A 20,396-nucleotide genomic window follows, 5' to 3' on the forward strand; every position below is an offset into this window, starting at 1 on the left:
TGTGAAAATTATGATAATGCCCTTTTAGTTTGAGAGCTGTTTGAAAAGACCGCCTGAAATGCCTGTCTGTTTTCGTGAGATGGAGTTTTGGCCTGCCTGGTGACATCACAAGGTGGTAAATTAGTGAATAGACCAATAAGAAAGAGAGTTCCAATCCCCTAGTTTGCAGTTTTCCCCTCCCAACTGAGACCACTCCCAGACAGTCCTAGCAAAAATTATTATTTGAGAAATTGCTCTTTGTTAAGAAGCTATTTTTCACCATTTTAGTTCAAAACAATCATAGTACTTAATTGTTACCAAGAAAGGATTTGATATTGAGATAAAAAAACATCTGCATTGGACCTTTAACCTTGGTAATTTTTCATAATAAATATTATTCCTTCATAAAGTATACTGGTCTCTGAGAAATACATTGCCTTGTAATTTAAAAGTACATAAAGCTGCAATATGTAACTTTTTGGGCGACCCGACCAAATTCTCATAGAAATGTGAGTTGTCATTTAAAGCAAGCCTAAGAAGGAGTAGATCTGTTCTATGACAAAGATGGCGCCGACAGAGAGGGCTACCTCGCTTCTTTCTCTCAGTTAACTTTGCCGTATTTAGTTTTTTTATATATTATTTCTTACATTGTTAGCCCAGGAACATTTTTGTCTTATTACATACAGCCGGGAAGAACTATTGGATATCAGAGCGACGGCAACTCACCAGTACTAACAGCATTACAACCAGGAATACGACTTTCCCGAAGCGGATCCTTTGTTTGCTCCCCCCAGGGCAATTGAACTGATTCCAGAAGCCGACTCAAAAGGAGAGGTACTCGGAGTGGTCTTCTACTCCAATTTAGGAGGCACGCACACCACCCACCGCTTCCGAGTATATAACTTGCTAATGTTCAGTCTCTGGATAATAAAGTTGACGAGCTCAGGGCGAGGGTCTCTTTCCAGTGAGAAATCAGGGATTGTAACATACTCTGCTTCACGGAAACATGGCTCTCACGGGATATACTGTCTGAATCAGTCTAGCCAGTTGGATTCTCAATTCATCGTGCAGACAGGAATAAAAATCTCTCTGGGAAGAAGAAGGGCGGGGGTGTATGTTTCATGATTAACGACTCATGGTGTAATTGTAATAACATATAGGAAGTCCTTTTGTTCACCCGATCTAGAATACCTCACTATCGTATTATCTTCCAAGAAAATTTTATAAAGTTAGAGTCACAGTCAGGTATATCCCCACCTCAGGCTGATACCACGACAGCCCTGAATGAACTCCACTGGACTTTATGCAAACTGGAAACCACATATCCTGAGGCTGTATTTATTGTAGCTGGGGATTTTAACAAAGCAAATTTGAGAAAAAGGCTGCCAAAGTTCTATCAACATATTGACTGTAGTACTCGCGCTGCCAAAACACTCGACCACTGCTACTCCAACTTACGGGATGCCTACAAGGCCCTCCCTCACCCTCCTTTCGGCAAATCTGACCACGACTCCATTTTGCACCTCCCTTCCTATAGGCGGACTGGGATATGTTCCGGGTAGCTTTTGAGAATAACATTGACGAATACACTGATTCAGTGACTGAGTTTATCAGGAAGTGTATAGGAGATGTTGTACCCACTGTGACTATTAAAACCTACCCTAACCAGAAACCAAGGATAGATGGCAGCATTCACACAAAACTGAAAGCGCGAACCACTGCATTTAACGATGGCAAGGTGACTGGGAATATGTCAGAATACAAACAGTGTAGTTATTCCCTCTGCAAGAGGAAAAGAGACAAAGTATAGAGACAAAGTGGAGTTGCAATTCAACGGCTCATACATGAGACATATGTGGCAGGGTCTACAGGCAATCACGGACTACAAAAGGAAAACTAGCCACGTCGCTGTCACCGACATCTTGCTTCCGGCAAGATAAACACCTTCTTTGCCCGCTTTGAGGATAACCCAGTGCCACCAACGCGGCCCGCTACCAAGGACTGTGGGCTCTCCTTCTCCATGGCCAATGTGAGTAAGACATTTAAGCTTGTTAACCCTCGCAAGGCTGCCGGCCCAGACAACATCCCTAACCCCGTCCTCAGAGCATGCGCAGACCAGCTGGCCGGTGTGTTTACGGACATATTCAATCAAATTTATTTATAAAGCTCTTTCTACATCAGCCGATGTCACAAAGTGCTATACAGAAACCCAGCCTAAAACACCAAACAGCAAGCAATGCAGATGTAGAAGCACGGTGGCTAGGAAAAACTCCCTAGAAAGGCAGGAACCTAGGAAGAAACCTAGAGAGGAAACAGGGTCTGAGGGGTGGCCAGTCCTCTTCTGGCTGTCCCGGGTGGAGATTATAACAGTACATGGCCAAGATGTTCAAACGTTCATAGATGACCAGCAGGGTCAAATAATAATAATCACAGTGGTTGTAGAGGATGCAAAAGGTCAACACCTCAGGAGTAAATGTCAGTTGGCTTTTCATAGCTGATCATTCAGAGTTAGACACAGCAGGTATGGTAGAGAGAGAGAGAGTCGAAAACCGCAGGTCCGGGACAAGGTAGCACGTCCGATGAACAGGTCAGCACGTCCGGTGAACAGGTCAGGGTTCCATAGCTGCAGGCAGAACAGTTGAAACTGGAGCAGCAGCACGACCAGGTGGACTGGGGATAGCAAGGAGTCATCAGGCCAGGTCGTCCTGAGACATGGTCCTATGGCTCAGGTCCTCCAAGAGGAGAAAAGAGAGAGAGTTAGAGGGAGAATACTTATATTCTCACAGGACACCGGATAAGACAGGAGAAATACTCCAGATATAACAGACTGATCCTATCCCCCGACACATAAACTATTGCAGCGTAAATACTGGAGCTGAGACAGGAGGGTGCGGAAGACACTGTGGCCCTGTCCGACGACACCGCCGAACAGGGCCAAATAGGCAGGATATTTCCTCACCCACTTTACCAAAAATCAGCCCCCACACCAGTAGAGGGATATCTTCAACCACCAACTTACTACCCTGAGACAAGGTCGAGTATAGCCCAAGAAGATCTCCCCCATGGCACAAACCCGAGGGGGGTGCCAACCTGGACAGGAAGATCCCATCAGTGACTCAACCCACTCAAGTGACGCACCCCTCCTAGGGACGGCATGGAAGAGCACCAGTAAGCCAGTGACTCAGCCCCCGTAATAGGGTTAGAGGCAGAGAATCCCAGTGGAAATAGGGGAACCGGCCAGGCAGAGACAGCAAGGGTGGTTCGTCGCTCCAGTGCCTTTCCGTTCACCTTCACACACCTGGGCCAGACTACACTCAATCATAGGACCTACTGAAGAGATGAGTCTTCAATAAAGACTTAAAGGTTGAGACCGAGTCTGCATCTCTCATATGGATAGGCAGACCATTCCATAGAAATGGAGCTCTATAGGAGAAAGCCTCCAGGTGTTTGCTTAGAAATTCTAGGGATAATAAGGAGGCCTGCATCTTGTGACCGTAGCGCACGTGTAGGTAAACTCAGCAAAAAAAGAAACGTCCTCTCACTGTCAACTGCGTTTATTTTCAGCAAACTTAACGTGTAAATATTTGTATGAACATAAGGTTCAACAACTGAAACATAAAATGAACAAGTTCCACAGACATGTGACTAACAGAAATGGAATAATGTGTCCCTGAACAAAGGGGGGGAGTCAAAATCAAGTCAGTATCTGGTGTGGCCACCAGCTGCATTAAATACTGCAGTGCATCTCCTCCTCATGGACTGCACCAGATTTGCCAGTTCTTGCTGTGAGATGTTACCCCACTCTTCCACCAAGTCACCTGCAAGTTCCCGGACATTTCTGGGGGAAATGACCCTGGCCCTCACTCTCCGATCCAACAGGTCCCAGACGTGCTCAATGGGATTGAGATCCGGGCTCTTCGTTGGCCATGGCAGAACATTGACATTCCTGTCTTGCAGGAAATCACGCACAGAACGAGCAGTATGGCTGGTGGCATTGTCATGCTGGAGGGTCATGTCAAGATGAGCCTGCAGGAAGGGTACTGCATGAGGGAGGATGTCTCGCCTGTAACGCACAGCGTTGCCTGCAATGACAACAAACTCAGTCCGATGACGATGTGACACACTGCCCCAGACCATGAAGGACCCTCCACCTCCACCTTCGACTATAAACGCGAATCCGACCAGTGAAGAGCACTTTTTGCCAGTCCTGTTTGGTCCAGCGACGGTGGGTTTGTGCCCATAGGCAACGTTGTTGCCGGTGATGTCTGGTGAGGACCTGCCTTACAACAGGCCTACAAGCCCTCAGTCCAGCCTCTCTCAGCCTATTGCGGACAGTCTGAGCACTGATGGAAGGATTGTACGTTCCTGGTGTAACTTTGAACAGTTGTTGTTGCCATCCTGTACCTGTCCCGTAGGTGTGATGTTCAGATATACCGATCCTGTGCAGGTGTTGTTACACGTGGTCTGCCCCTGCGAGGACAATCAGCTGTCCGTCCTGTCTCCCTGTAGCGTCGTCTTAGGCGTCTCATAGTACGGACATTGCAATTTATTGCCCTGGCCACATCTGCAGTCCTCATGCCCCTAAGGCACATTCACGCAGATGGGCAGGGACCCTGGGCATCTTTCATTTGGTGTTTTTCAGAGTCAGTAGAAAGGCCTCTTTAGTGTCCTAAGTTTTCATAACTGTGACATTAATTGCCTACCGTCTGTAAGCTGTTAGTGTCTTAACGACAGTTCCACAGGTGCATGGTCATGAATTGATTATGGTTCATTGAACAAGCATGGGAAACAGTGTTTAAACCCTTTATAATGAAGATCTGTGATGCTATTCAGGTTTTTACAGGGTCCTGAAAAAGGGATGTTTCTTTTTTTGCTGAGTTTATGTACAGTAGGACCAAATCGGAAAGATAGGTAGGAGCAAGCCCATGTAATGCTTTGTAGGTTTGTAGAAAAACCTTGAAATCAGCCCTTGCCTTAACAAGGGCTGAAGCCAGTGTAGGAGGCTAGCACTGGAGTAATATGATCAACTTTGTTGGTTCTAGTCAAGATTCTAGCAGCCGTGTTTAACACTAACTGAAGTTTATTTAGTACTTTATCTGGGTATCCGGAAAGTAGAGCATTGCAATAGTCTAATCTAGAAGTGACAAAAGCATGGATACATTTTTCTGCATCATTTTTGGACAGAAAGTTTCTGTTTTTTGCAATGTTACATTGATGGAAAAAAGCTGTACTTGAAACAGTCTTGATATGTTCGTGAAAAGAGAGATCAGGGTCCAGAGTAATGCCAAGGTCCTTCATAGTTTTATTTAAGACAACTGTACAACTATCAAGATGAATTGTCAGATCCAACAGAAGATCTCTTTGTTTCATTTGCCGCCATCCACTTCCTTATGTCTGAAACACAGGCTTCCAGGGAGGGCAATTTTGGGGCTTCACCATGTTTCATCGAAATGTACAGCTGTGTATCGTCCGCATAGCAGTGAAAGTTAACATTATGTTTTCCGAATGACATCACCAAGAGATAAAATATATAGTGAAAACAATAGTGGTCCTAGAATGGAACTTTGAGGAACACCACATTTACAGTTGATTTGTCAGAGGACAAACTATCCACAGAGACAAACTGATATCTTTCTGACAGATAAGATCTAAACCAGGCCAGAACTTGTCCGTGTAGACCAATTTGGGTTTCCAATCTCTTCAAAAGAATGTGGTGATCGATGGTATCAAAAGCAGCACTAAGGTCTAGGAGCACGATGACAGATGCAGAGCCTTGGTCTGATGCCATTAAAAGGCACTTTACCACCTTCACAAGTGCAGTCTCAGTGCTATAAAGGGGTCTAAAACCATACTGAAAAGTTTTGTATACATTGTTTGTCTTCAGGAAGGCAGCAATTTGCTGCAAATCAGCTTTCTCAAAATGTTTTGAGAGAAATGGGAGATTCAATATTGGTCGATAGTTTTACATATTTTCTTGGTCAAGTTTTGGCTTTTTCAAGAGAGGCTTTATTCCTGCCACTTTGAGTGAGTTTGGAACACATCCGGTTGATATGGAGGCGTTTATTATGTTGAACATATCAGGGCCAAGCATAGGAAGCAGCTCTTTCAGTAGTTTAGTTGGAATTGTCACGTCCTGACCAGCAGAGGGCGTTTTGCTTAGTCTTGGTCAGGATGTGGCAGGGGGTTTGTGTTTGTTAAATGTTGGGTTGATGATTGGGACTTCCAATTGAAGGCAGGTGTGTATAGTTGCCTTTGATTGGAAGTCCTATATAGGTGTGTGTGTTTGTCTTTGGGGTTGTGGGGAATTGTTTTTGCACTGCGTTTTAGATAGCCTGCAAAACTGTTGTAAATCGTGAGTACCGTTCATTGTTTTTGTTTTCCCTGTGGATGCTTTTTTTCATTTACTAATTAAAAGAATGAGTGTCCACACTTCCGCTGCGCCTTGGTCCTTCTCTCTCCTGTATGACATTTTCAACGACGAGTACGACTTATTTTGTGACAGAATTCCCCACCAAACCAGGACCAAGCAGCGGAAGAAGGCTGGCGAGGACTGGGAGACACGACGGGTAAGGGAGACCGAGAGGCACCCCCAAGATTTTTTTAGGGGGGGGCACAAGGGCTGGTTGACGGGGCAAGACTGGAGTGCCAGTCAACAGTCACCAGAGCTGCCCGCCAGTCAACAGTCGCCAGAGCTGCCCGCCAGTCAACAGACTGCCCCGAGCTGCCAGAGTGGCCAGACTGCCCCGAGCTGCCAGAGTGGCCAGACTGCCCCGAGCTGCCAGAGTGGCCAGACTGCCCCGAGCTGCCAGACTGCCCCGAGCTGCCAGACTGCCCCGAGCTGCCAGACTGCCCCGAGCTGCCAGACTGCCCCGAGCTGCCAGACTGCCCCGAGCTGCCAGAGTGGCCAGACTGCCCCGAGCTGCCAGAGTGGCCAGACTGCCCCGAGCTGCCAGAGTGGCCAGACTGCCCCGAGCTGCCAGAGTGGCCAGACTGCCCCGAGCTGCCAGAGTGGCCAGACTGCCCCGAGCTGCCAGAGTGGCCAGACTGCCCCGAGCTGCCAGAGTGGCCAGACTGCCCCGAGCTGCCAGAGTGGCCAGACTGTTCAGGGCTGCCAGAGTGCCCCGTCAGTCCTCCGGCCCAGCCCGAGGGGCCCTCCTGTCCTCCGGCCCAGCCCGAGGGGCCCTCCTGTCCTCCGGCCCAGCCCGAGGGGCCCTCCTGTCCTCCGGCCCAGCCCGAGGGGCCCTCCTGTCCTCCGGCCCAGCCCGAGGGGCCCTCCTGTCCTCCGGCCCAGCCCGAGTGGTCCGTCTGCCAGGGTCAGCCCGAGTGGCACGTCTGTCCGCGCCGCCAAAGTAGGCGACGCCAAAGGGGGAACGAGGTCCACGTCCTGCACCTGAGCCACCTCCAGGATAGGTGGGTTGGGGAGGGAGGGTGTAGCACAGTGCCGTCGGTGACGGCAGCCACCCTCCCTTCCTTCCCTCCCTTATGGTTTAGGGGTTATTGTTTGTTGGTTTTGTTGGGGTATTGGGGATTTTCTTGTGTTTTTCTTTTTTAAGGTGCATCCCGGAGTCTGCACCTTGAGGGGGGGTACTGTCACGTCCTGACCAGCAGAGGGCATTTTGCTTAGTCTTGGTCAGGATGTGGCAGGGGGTTTGTGTTTGTTAAATGTTGGGTTGATGATTGGGATTTCCAATTGAAGGCAGGTGTGTATAGTTGCCTTTGATTGGAAGTCCTATATAGGTGTGTGTGTTTGTCTTTGGGGTTGTGGGGAATTGTTTTTGCACTGCGTTTTAGATGGCCTGCAAAACTGTTGTAAATCGTGAGTACCGTTCATTGTTTTTGTTTTCCCTGTGGATGCTTTTTTTCATTTACTAATTAAAAGAATGAGTGTCCACACTTCCGCTGCACCTTGGTCCTTCTCTCTCCTGTATGACATTTTCAACGATGAGTACGACTTATTTTGTGACAGGAATAGGGTCCAGTACGCAGCTTGAAGGTTTAGAGGCCATTACTATTTTCATCAATGTGTCAAGAGATATATTATTAAAACACTTGAGTGTCTCCCTTGATCCTAGGTCCTGACAGAGTTGTGCAGACTCAGGACAACTGAGCTTTGGAGAAATATGCAGATTTAAAGAGGAGTCTGTCATTTGTTTTCAAATGATCATGATCTTTTCGTCAAAGAAGTTAATGAATTTATAACTGCTGAAATGAAAGCCATCCTGTCTTGGGGAATGCTGCTTTTAAGTTAGCTTTGCGACAGTATCAAACATGTTTTGGGGATTGTTCTTGTTATCCTAAATTAATTTGGAAAAATAGGACGATCGAGCAGCAGTGAGGGCTCTTCGATACGCACGGTATGGTCTTTCCAAGCTAATTGGAAGACTTCCAATTTGGTGTAGCGCCATTTCCGTTCCAAATTCTGCAACAAACCGCACAGCAGCACGTAAACAAGCCCACAAGTTGTGACCGGAAATATTCAATCTCTCCCTATCCTAGTCTGCTGTTCCCACATGCTTCAAAATGCTCTTAAATGCAAGTAAAACTAAATGCATGCTCTCCGATCGCTGCCCGCACCTGCCCGCCCGTCCAGCATCACTACTCTGGACGGTTCTGACTTAGAATATGTGGACAACTACAAATACCTAGGTGTCTGGTTAGACTAAACTCTCCTTCCAGACTCACATTAAGCATCTCCAATCCAAAATTAAATCTAGAATCGGCTTCCTATTTCGCAACAAAGCATGCTTCACTCATGCTGCCAAACATACCCTCGTAAAACTGACTATACTACCGATCCTCGACTTTGGCGATGTCATTTACAAAATAGCCTCCAACACTCTACTCAACAAATTGGATGCAGTCTATCACAGTGCCATCCGTTTTGTCACCAAAGCCCCATATACTACCCACCACTGCGCCCTGTACGCTCTCGTTGGCTGGCCCTCACTTAATACTCGTCGCCAAACCCACTGGCTCCAGGTCATCTATAAGTCTTGGCTAGGTAATGCTCCGCCTTGTCTCAGCTCACAGGTCACCAAAGCATCACCCACCCATAGCATGCGCTCCAGCAGGTATATTTCACTGGTTACGCCCAAAGCCAATTCCTCCCTTGGCCGCCTTTCCTTCCAGTTCTCTGCTGCCAATGACTTGAACGAACTGCAAAAATCACTGAAGCTGGAGACTCATATCTCTCTCACTAACTTTAAGCACCAGCTTTTCAGAGCAGCCCACTGCACCTGTACATAAGCCCATTCAACTACCTCTTCCGCATACTGTATTTATTTAGCTCCTTCGCACCCCAGTATCTCTACTTGCATATTCATCTTCTGCACATCTATCACTCCAGTGTTTAATTGCTATATTGTAATTACTTCGCCACTATGGCCTATTTATTGCCTTACCTCACTTATCTTACCTCATTTGCACACCCTGTATATAGACTTTTTCTACTGTATTATTGACTGTATGTTTGTTATTCTATGTGTAACTCCGTGTTGTTGTATGTGTCGAACTGCTTGGCTTTATCTTGGCCAGGTCGCAGTTGTAAATGAGAACTTGTTCTCAACTAGCCTACCTGGTTAAATAAAGGTGAAATCTTTTTTTTTTTAAAGATGGCCACCATAGTTCCTGTACCCAAGAAAGCAAAGGTAACTGAACTAAATGACTATTGCCCCGTAGCACTCTCTTCTGTTATCATGAAGTGCTTTGAGAGACTAGTCAAGGATCATATCACCTCAACCTACCTTACCTGTCACCCTAGACCAACTTAAATTTGCTTACCACCCCAATAGATTCACAGACGATGCAATCGCCATCACACTGCACACTGTCCTATCCCATCACATATGTAAGAACGCTGTTCATTGACTATAGCTCAGCATTCAACACCATAGTACCCTGACCCCCGCCCTGTGCAACTGGGTCCTGGACTTCCTGACGGGCGCCCCCAGGTGGTGAAGGTAGGAAACAACACCTACACTTTGCTGATCGTCAACACAGGGGCCTCACAAGGGTGCGTTCTCAGCCACCTCCTATATTTCCTGTTCATCCATGACTGCATGGCCATGAACGCCTCCAACTCATACATCCAGTTTGCAGACGACACAAAAGTAGTAGGCCTGATTACCAACAACGACGAGACAGCCTACAGGGATGAAGTGAGAGCCCTGGGAGATTGATGCCAGGAAAATAACATCTCACTCAACATCAACAAAACGAAGGAGCTGATCGTGGACTGCAGTGGACTGATCGAGGACTGATCGTGGACGACCCTATCCACATCGATGGGACCACAGTAGAGCAGGTGGAAAGCTTCAAGTTCCTCGGCATACACATCACTGACGATCTGAAATGGTCCACCAACACAGACAGCATGGTGAAGAAGGCTTGCCCACTAAAACCCTCACAAACTTTGAAAGATGCACAATTGAGAGCATCCTGTCGGGCTGTATCACCGCCTGGTACGGCAACTGGACAGCCCGCAACCACAGGGCTCTCCAGAGGGTGGTGCGGTCTGCCCAAAGCATCACCGGGGGCAAACTACCTGCCCTCCAGGACACCTACAGCACCCGATGTCACAGGAAGGCCAAAATGATCAACAAGGACATCAACCACCCGAGCCACGGCCTGTTCACCCCGCTAACATCCAGAAGGCGTGGTCAGTTCAGGTGCATCAAAGCTGGGACCGAGAGACTAAAAAGCTATCTTAAGGCCATCATACTGTTAAATAGCCAGCTTCTACCCGGTTACGCAACCCTGCACCTTAGAAGCTGCTGTCCTATATTTATATATATTTTTTTACCTTTATTTAACTAGGCAAGTCAGTTAAGAACAAATTCTTATTTTCAATGATGGCCTAGGAACAGTGGGTTAACTGCCTTGTTCATGGGCAGAACGACAGATTTTTACCTTGTCAGCTCGGGGCTTCGATCTTTCAGTTACAAGTCCAACGCTCTAACTACTAGGATACCTGCCGCCCCATAGACTTGACTTTGTCACGTCCTGACCATAGTAAGATGTGATTTTCTATGGTAGAGTAGGTCAGGGTGTGACAGGGGGTGTTTTGTGGTTTTCTATGTTTTGTATTTCTATGTTTAAGTTCTAGGTTTCTATTTCTATGTTGTTGTTTTTTGGGATGATCTCCAATTGGAGGCAGCTGGTCATCATTGTCTCTAATTGGAGATCATACTTAAGTAGGGTTTTTTTTCACCTGTGTTTGTGGGCAGTTGTTTTCTGTTTAGTCTCTGTACCTGACAGAACTGTGCGCTGTCGTTTTTTCTCTTTGTTATTTTGCTTCAGTATTTTGAGTTATAATAAATTATCATCATGAGCACTCAACACACTGTGCTTTGGTCCCCTCTCTACGATAGCCGTTACAAACTTGGAATCCCTGGCAACTTTAATAATGGAACACTAGTCAATTTAATATCTCATATGTACAGTATATACTGTATTCTATTCTTCTGTATTTTAGGCAATGCCACTCCAACATTACTCTATCTAATATTTATATATTTCTTAATTCCATTCTTTTACTTTTAGATTTATGTGTATTGTTGTGAATAGTTTTTAGATAGTACTGCACTGTTGGAGCTAGGAATACAAGCATTTCACTACACCCGCAATAACATCTGCTAAATATGTGTATGTGACCAATAAAATTTGATTTGGAGGTCCTGGGCTGGCGTGGTTGCACAATGTCTGCGGATGTGAGGCCAGTTGGACATACTGACAAATTCTTTAAAACGACGTTGGAGGCAGTTTATGGTAGAGAAATTAAGATTAAATTAAACAGCTATGTTGGAAATTCCTGCAGTGAGCATGCCAATTGCATGCTCCCTCAAAACTTGAGACATCTGTGGCATTGTGTCGTGTGAAAAAAAACATATTTTAAAGTGGCCTTTTATTGTCCCCAGCGCAACGTGCAACTGTGTAATGATCATGCTGTTTAATCAGCTTATTGATATGCCACACCTGTCAGGTGGATGGATTATCCTGGCAAAGGAGAAATGCTCACTAACAGGGATGTAAACAAATTGGTACACAAAAGTTGAGATACATTAGCCTTTTCTAGGATTGTTTTATTTCAGCTCATGAAAAATGGGACCAACACTTTACATGTTGTGTTTATATTTTTGTTCAGTATATATTTGTTCAGTGTAGAATAAATGTATGCACTGTTATAGTTCTAACAGTGTTCTAGGCATCAATGATGAGTACAGTATTATATTGTATCAAATGTTATTAGTCACATGTACCGAATACAACAAGTGTAGACCTTACAGTGAAATGCTTACTTACGAGCCCCTAACCAACAATGCAGTTTAAAAAAATATGGATAAGAATAAGAAATAAAAGTAACAAGTAATTAAAGAGCAGCAGTAAAATAACAAAAGCGATACTATATACAGGGGGGTACCGGTCACAGAGTCAATTAGTCGGTTAGTTGAGGTAATATGTAGGTTGAGTTATTAAAGTGACTGCATAGATGATAACAGAGTAGCAGCGGTGTAAAAGAGGGAGGGAGGGGCAAAGCAAATAGTGTGGCGAGTCATTTGACTAGATGTTCAGGAGTCTTATGGCTTGGGGGTAGAAGCTGTTTAGAAGCCTCTGGGACCTAGACTTGGCGCTCAGGTACAGCTTGCCGTGCGGTAGCAGAGAGAACAATCTATGACTAGGGTGGCTGGAGTCTTTGACCATTTTTAGGGCCTACCTCTGACACCGTCTGGTATACAGGTCCTGGATGGCAGGAAGCTTGGCCCCAGTGATGTACTGGGCCATTCGCACTACCCTCTGTAGTGCCTTGCGGACGGAGGCCAAGCAGTTGTTGGCCTCATACGAGGCAGTGATGCAACCGGTCAGGATTCTCTTGATGGTGCAGCTGTAGAACCTTTTGAGGATCTGAGAACCCATGCCAAATCTTTTCAGTCTCCTGAGGAGGAAAATGTTTTGTCGTGACCTCTTCAAGACTGTCTTGGTGTGCTTGGACCATGTTAGTTTGTGGGCGATGTGGACACCAAGGAACTTGAAGCTCTCAATCTGGGCCACTACAGCCCCGTCGATGAGAATGGGGGAGTGCTCGGGCCTCTTTTTCCTGTAGTCCACAATCATCTCCTTTGTCTTGATCACGTTGAGGGAGAAGTTATTGTCCTGGCACCACTCGGCCAGGTCTCTGACCTCCTCCCTATAGGCTGTCTTGTCATTGTCGGTGATCAGGCCTACCACTGTTGTGTCATCGGCAAACATAATGATGGTGTTGGATTCGTGCCTGGCCGTGCAGTCATGAGGGAACAGTGAGTATAGGAGGGGACTGAACACGCACCCCTAAGGGGCCCCTGTGTTGAGAATCAGCATGGTGGATGTGTTGTTACCTACCCTTACCATCTGGGGGCAGCCTGTCAGGAAATCCAGGATCCAGTTGCAGGGTCCTTAGCTTATTGATGAGCTTTGAGGGCACTATGGTGTTGAACGCTGAGCTGTAGTCAATGAATAGCATTCTCACATAGGTGTTCCTTTTGTCCAGGTGGGAAAGGGCAGTGTGGAGTGCAATAGAGATTGCGTCATCTGTGGATCTGTTGGGGCGGTATGCAAATTGGAGTGGGTCTAGGGTTTCTGGGATAATGGTGTTGATGTGAGCCATGACCAGCCTTTCAAAGCACTTCATGACTACAGATGTGAGTGCTATGGGTCGGTAGTCATTTAGGCAGGTTACCTTAGTGTTCTTGGGCACAGGCACTATGGTGGTCTGCAGACTCAGACAGGGAGAGGTTGAAAATGTCAGTGAAGACACTTGCCAGTTGGTCAGCGCATGCTCGCAGTACACGTCCTGGTAATCCGTCTGGCCCTGCGGCCTTGTGAATGTTGACCTGTTTAAAGGCCTCACTCACATTGGCTGCAGAGAGCATGATCACACAGTCGTCCGGAATAGCTGGTGCTCTCATGCATGTTTCAGTGTTATTTGCCTCGAAGCGAGCATAGAAGTAGTTTAGTTCATCTGGTAGGCTTGTGTCACTGGGCAGCTCTTGGCTGTGCTTCCCTTTGTAGTCTGTAATGGTTTGCAAGCCCTGCCACATCCGACAAGTGTCAGAGCCGGTGTAATACGATTCGATCTTAGTCCTGTATTGACGCTTTGCCTGTTGGATCGTTCGTCAGAGGCCATAGCGGGATTTCTTATAAGCTTCCGGGTTAGAGTCCCACTCCTTTTAAGCGGCAGCTTTAGCTCAGTGCGGATATTGCCTGTAATCCATGGCTTCTGGTATGTACGTACGGTCACTGTGGAGACGACGTCATCGATCAATCAATCAAATTTATTTATAAAGCCCTTCTTACATCAGCTGATGTCACAAAGTGCTGTACAGAAACCCTGCCTAAAACCCAGCAAGCAATGCAGGTGTAGAAGCATCGATGCACTTATTGATGAAGCCAATGACGGATGTGGTGTACTCCTCAATGCCATCAGAGGAATTCCGGAACATATTTCAATCTGTGCTAGCAAAACAGTCCTGTAGATTAGCATCTGCTTCATCTGACCATTTTTTTATTGATCTAGTCACTGGTGCTTCCTGCTTTAATTTTTGCTTGTAAGCAGGAATCAGGAGGATAGAATTATGGTCAGATTTGCCAAATGGAGGCAAAGGAGAGCTTTGGATGCGTCTCTGTGTGTGGAGTAAAGGTGGTCCAGAGTTTTTTCCCTCTGGTTGAACATTTAACATGCTGATAGAAATTTGGTAAAACGGATTTATGTTTCCCTGCATTAAAGTCCCCGGCTACTAGGAGCGCTGCCTCTGGGTGAGCATTTTCTTGTTTGCTTATGGCGGAATGCAGCTCATTCAATGCTGTCAGATAGAAAAAAATACAGATAAATTCTCTAGGTAGATAGTGTGGTCTACAGTTTATCATGAGATACTCTACCTCAGGCGAGCAATAGCTTGAGACTCCCTTAGAAATCTTGCACCAGCTGTTATTTTCAAAAATACATAGTCCGCTGCCCCTTGTCTTACCAGACGCCGCTATTCTATCCTGCCGGTACAGCGTATAACTAGCCAGCTGTATGTTGATAGTGTCATCGTTCAGCCACGACTCCGTGAAGCATAAGATATTACAGTTTTGAATGTACCGCTGGTAGTTTAATCTTCCGCGTAGGTCATTGATTTTATTCTCCAAAGATTGCATGTTTGCTAGCAGAATGGAAGGAAGTGGGGGTTTATTCAATTGCCTACGAATTCTCAGAAGGCAGCCCGCCCTCTGACCCCTTTTTCTCCACCTCTTCTTCACGCAAATCACGAGGATCTGGGCCTGTTCCCGAGAAAGCAGTATATCATTCGCATCGGGACTCGTTAAAAGAAAAAAAGGATTCTGCCAGTCCGTGGTGAGTAATCACAGTCCTGATGTCCAGAAGTTATTTTCGGTCATAAGAGACGGTAGCGGCAACATTATGTACAATATAAGTTAAAAAAAAGTTAAACACAAATAAACGAACGAAGAAACACAATCGGTTGGGGACACGTAAAATGTCAGCCTTCTTCTCCGGCGCCATTTATTCTATTATGTTAGTGGTTACTCCCAGACCTGGGTACTATTCAAAATCGTACTATTCAAAATCGTTCAAGTACTTAAAGAGATAGTTAAAAAAAATTACACAATAGTTTCCTTACCCTTTTAGCAGTCTATGGATGCAGTATGACAGCAATCCATGCTTTAGTTTAGTTACCCTGGCACTGTTTCCACATGCTAATATTTACGCATTTGTGGCACGGAACCAAGTCATTGAACCGATATTAGCATTTTTCGCGCATCATGTGCAAATGATCCAAAACTATCTCAAATGTATTGCGAAGCTCAACAAAGTCACTTATACAGTGCATTCGGAAAGTATTCAGACCCCTTGACTTTTTCCAACCTTATTCTGAAATGTATTCGTTTATTCCCCCTCATCATTCTACACACAATACCCCACCCCATAATGACAAAGCAAAAACAGGTTTTTAGACACTTTTGCAAATGTATTAAAAATAAAAAGCTGAAATAAAAAGTATTTAGACCCTTTACTCAGTACTATGTTGAAGCACCTTTGGCAGCAATAACATCCTCAAGAATTCTCTGCAAAGTCCCTATTTGATGTGGCCCATCTGCTACGCACTTTCTCTTACAAACACACCATCTCCTACCCCACCGCTCACAACGCGTTCACACCCACACACGCTCTCTCAAACATAGACAAACGGACACACACAACAATAATCAAATAAAATAGTACAAAAAAAACTGGTGATGCAGGCTTGTGAACATGACATCATTTGCTTAACAGATGCGATGTGGCCCAGCAAATCTGTCAGTAAGAAGTCCGTTGCGCTCCTTTTCCAGTATCCCTTTGTCATCCTGTGCTGTCCCTGTTGTGATACAGTCCTTCATGAGTCCCAAATGGCCCCCTATTCCCTATATAGTACACTACTTTTGACCAAAGTCTCTGATCAAATGTAGTGCACTACATAGGAAATAGGGTGCCATTTTTGGGAGACAACCCTTGTCCTGAGCGTACCCAGAACTCCCCCACTCAGCATTGCCCGGCGTCTCGGATGCGACAGGCCACCGCCGTTATGAGAGCCGCCCCCTTCCCACTACCATCCTCTGATTGGATGAAAGTGACCTTGCACTGCGGTGCCAGGTCCCTGACAGTCTCATGCATGAAGTTGGAGAAGCTGTGAAGACGAGAGATAAGAAGAGAGATGAGAGGCAGTTTACAATGTTATTACTGGCCAGAAGCTGCAGGGAATGCGGGGGAGTGAGCTCACATGGCCAGAAGCAAGAGAATGAGGTAGATGCGCATAGGCAGATGCACATGCACATGTACACACAGCTACTGTAAAAAGATACGGTGAAAAGGCATTTGAGGGCAGACTTTAGGATTCCTAGATGCTTACTGCTGATTTCAACACTATATCACTCAAATTAAATATATTTGGTAATAAAATGCATAAAGAAACCAAATAACTATATTTTGTAGCCTACATTAAAAAAAATACCTTTGAGAATGTTAACATTTACACATAACCTAGAAATCAAAACCATGGAAACAGACAGCTTGCATAAAAAGTTAGGTTAGAAGTTCTCAATGTTTATCTTTTTCTCGCCCACTAATTGTATTCATATATTCAGCCAGGTAAAAAAAGAAAGAGAAACTAAAGACCATAAAGTAAAAAACTTCCAGATCTCTAGTTATAGTGCCTTCAGAAAGTATTCATACCCCTTGACCTTTTCCACATTTTGTTATGTTACAGCCTCAATTCAAAATGGTTTCAATAGTTTTTTCCCCCTTACCTATCTACATACAATACCCCATAATGACAAAGCAAAAACATGTTTTTAGACATTTTTGCTAATTTATTGTAAATGAAATAAAGAAATATCTCATTTACATATGTATTCACACCCCTGACTAAATACAGGTTAGAACCTTTGGCAGCGAGCTTTGCACACCTGGATTGTTCAATATTTGGACAATCTTTTTAAAACATCTGTTTTAGCTAATTGTCCTGCTGAAAGCTGAATTTGTCTCCCAGTGTCTGTTGGAAAGCGGACTGAAACGGGTTTTCCTCTAGGATTTTGCCTGTGCTTAGCTCTATTCCGTTTTTTTTTTCATCCTAAAAAAACTCCCTAATCCTTGCCGATGACAAGCATACCCATTACATGATGCAGCCACCACCATGCTTGAAAATATGAAGAGTGGTACTCAGTGATGTGTTGTGTTGGATTTGCCCCAAACATAATGCTTCGTATTCAGGACATAAAATGTATTTCTTTGCCACGTTTTGCAGTTTTACTTGAGTGCCTTATTGCAAACAGGATGCATGTTTTGGAATATTTATATTTTGTACAGGCTTCCTTCTATTCTGTACAGGCTGCCTTCTTTTCACTCTGTAATTTAGGTTAGTATTTTGGAGTAAATCCTTTGTTTTCTACTATCATAGCCATTAAACTATGTAACTGTTTAAAATTCACCATTGGCCTCATTGTGAAATCCCTGAGTGGTGTCCTTCCTCTTCGGCAACTTTGTTAGGAAGGACTAGGTGTAACTTTGTAGTCACTACACCATCCAAAGTGTAATTAATAACTTAACATTGCTCAATAGGTGCCCTCCTTTGCGAGACATTGGAAAACCTCCCTGGTCTTTGTGGTTGAATCTGTGTTTTGAGCTTTAACCTGACAGTATTATCACAATAAAAAACAACCACTCACTGTGGGTGTAGTTTGTAGAGTGTTCCATCGACACCCACTGTGATTTTGAGCTCAGGGAGGTTGCGGTTCTGCCGGATCTTATCGACCACGGCGGCCAGGCCGGCACCACAGAGCTGGGCAGCGCGGCAAGCCACCACGCTACACACCTCCTTCACCAGGATGCTGTCGTCACACGTAGAGCTGGTTAGACCCAGGTGCTGCAGGATGGAGCGCACCTGCCTCAGGGCCAGACGGTCACTAACAGGGGGGGCACAAACAACAGTCAAGTAAATATCAACGAGATCTATATCAAATCAAAACTTTTTATGAACATACACAGAAAAAGGGATTCACACATTGCTCCCACCATGGCTGTCAACTTTTAAGCAACTTTTGTAATGAAACACTTTTCCAATCTTCCTCCTGCTCGTCATGCATCAACACTAGATATTGATTGAAGGTGTGGTTACCACAAACATGACCAGACACTAGACACTGACTCACCTCTCGATCTGGGAGAGGAACTTGGTTTCAAAGATGCCTCTGGTCTTGAGCCTCTCAGAGAGTTTGCCTCGGAACAGCAGTCCCTTAGTAGTGAACTCCAGCAGTACGTTCCTCACTATCTCCCCAAGGTACATCCCACTGATCATCTTCTCATACCTGACAGAGCGAGAGAGAGACAGAGAGAGAGAGAGAGAGAGAGAGAGAGACAAAGACACTTGATTCCTGTGGCTTACCCCTGGAAAACCAGCTATCAGGCTTTATGGATTAAAGTGTTATTGCCCTGGTGTGTGTCTAGTAGTCCCCAGCCTCCAAAGATACATCAATCAACTTGAACAAACAGTAAATAATAAATCCAATACACTCACAAGAAGGAGATATGGATTTGTAACTTTTTCTTTGTTCAGTTCAACCTTTGTAAGTCAACACCTCAACTAAGGGTGTTCTTTCTTTATTATAAACTGGGTGGATCAAGCCCTGAATGCTGATTGGCTGAAAGCCTTAGCCATGGTATATTAGCCATATACCATACCCCCTCTGGCCTTGTTGCTTTATTATAACACAACTGCAAACAAACAGTAATAGTCTACGTCTGTTTGCCAGGGTTGGCAGAGTGCTCATCCACGGCTTTGTCGAAGTCTGTGCTGAAGTCGTCCAGCTCTCCGTGGTCCCCGAACGCCCCCCACTCCATGTTAACACACATCTTCCCTTCGCTCCCATCCACCAGCTCCATGTTCTGCATCTCCTCCATGTAGCACACATTGGTGCCAGTACCTGGAAAGGGGGGAAGTGAGTGAGTGAGTGAGTGAGTGAGTGAGTGAGTGAGTGAGTGAGTGAGTGAGTGAGAGTGAGTGAGTGAGAGTGAGTGAGAGAGGAAACTCATTGAAATAAATGGGAGGCCGTTGTTGATCTGCTACAGCCTGTGCTTGTGGCCCAGAAGGCACATCTAGTAGGCTCTGAGACTCACCTACGATGAGGCCCACCTCACACAGTGGGTCCTCGTAGCCACATGTCATCATGGTGCCCACCGTATCATTCACCACGGCAACCACGTCCAGGTCAAACTCCTATAAAAACATCAACACGAAGAAGTACAGATCACTAACATGGAACAGTGTTCTATAACCAGTGGATTTCAGATTTGAGACTGGTATACTTTAACATCAACTTCCAAAATGGTTACGGACGGTGTACTTTCATGGTATCATATTACATTTTTAAAGGATTTGAGATCCTACAGGTACTGTTTTGATTCTGGGCAGTGTAGGATTTTGAGAAAGCCCAGTCAGTAGGTGTGACCTCTGACCTCTCTGCGGTAGATAGCATCCTTCAGTAGAGTGACAACATCCTCCCCCTCGCAGCCAGTAGCTTTGAAACCCTTGGTCCACTTTAGCAGGATGCCCTGGAGGAGGAGAAGGAAGAGGAACGGGCATCACATTAGGACAGGCATCTTAATCTGGCCCTTAGCAGAGTGTTGATTAGTCGGAAACCTAAGACATGAAGGCCAGCCTTGGCACATGAGGGTATTTGTTTTGGCACGCCAAGGCTTGGCAAGCCACCCCCCCAAAATGTTTTTGTTATGTTCCAGACTTATTCTAAAATTGATTAAATTGTTTTTCCCCCTTATTAATCTAGACATAATATATCATGACAAAGCAAAAACTGTTTTTAAAATGTTTTAAATATGTATTATATATACAAAC

The 20,396-nt window shown here is 45.4% G+C and overlaps 1 protein-coding gene across 2 annotated transcripts in view; it reads right to left on the minus strand.

Moving 5' to 3' along the window:
- Nucleotides 1–16,003: 16,003 nt before the first annotated feature.
- LOC115200353 (hexokinase-2) overlaps nucleotides 16,004–20,396 on the minus strand; it is a 92,182-nt gene continuing 87,789 nt past the window's right edge. Inside the window, exons 13-18 of one of the 2 annotated variants that reach the window (XM_029763350.1) lie at nucleotides 20,000–20,095; nucleotides 19,661–19,760; nucleotides 19,284–19,467; nucleotides 18,697–18,852; nucleotides 18,214–18,450; nucleotides 16,004–16,676 (exon numbers count right to left, since the gene is read on the minus strand). In XM_029763350.1, coding sequence (XP_029619210.1) covers nucleotides 16,532–16,676; nucleotides 18,214–18,450; nucleotides 18,697–18,852; nucleotides 19,284–19,467; nucleotides 19,661–19,760; nucleotides 20,000–20,095 — 918 coding nt within the window. In that variant the 3' untranslated portion in view covers nucleotides 16,004–16,531. Of the gene's footprint in view, nucleotides 16,677–18,213; nucleotides 18,455–18,696; nucleotides 18,853–19,283; nucleotides 19,468–19,660; nucleotides 19,761–19,999; nucleotides 20,096–20,396 lie in introns of those variants that run through there. The other variant, XM_029763351.1, reaches the window with a different exon arrangement.

The sequence above is a fragment of the Salmo trutta genome, chromosome 9, assembly GCF_901001165.1.
Source record: "Salmo trutta chromosome 9, fSalTru1.1, whole genome shotgun sequence".
Taxonomy (NCBI): domain Eukaryota; kingdom Metazoa; phylum Chordata; class Actinopteri; order Salmoniformes; family Salmonidae; genus Salmo; species Salmo trutta.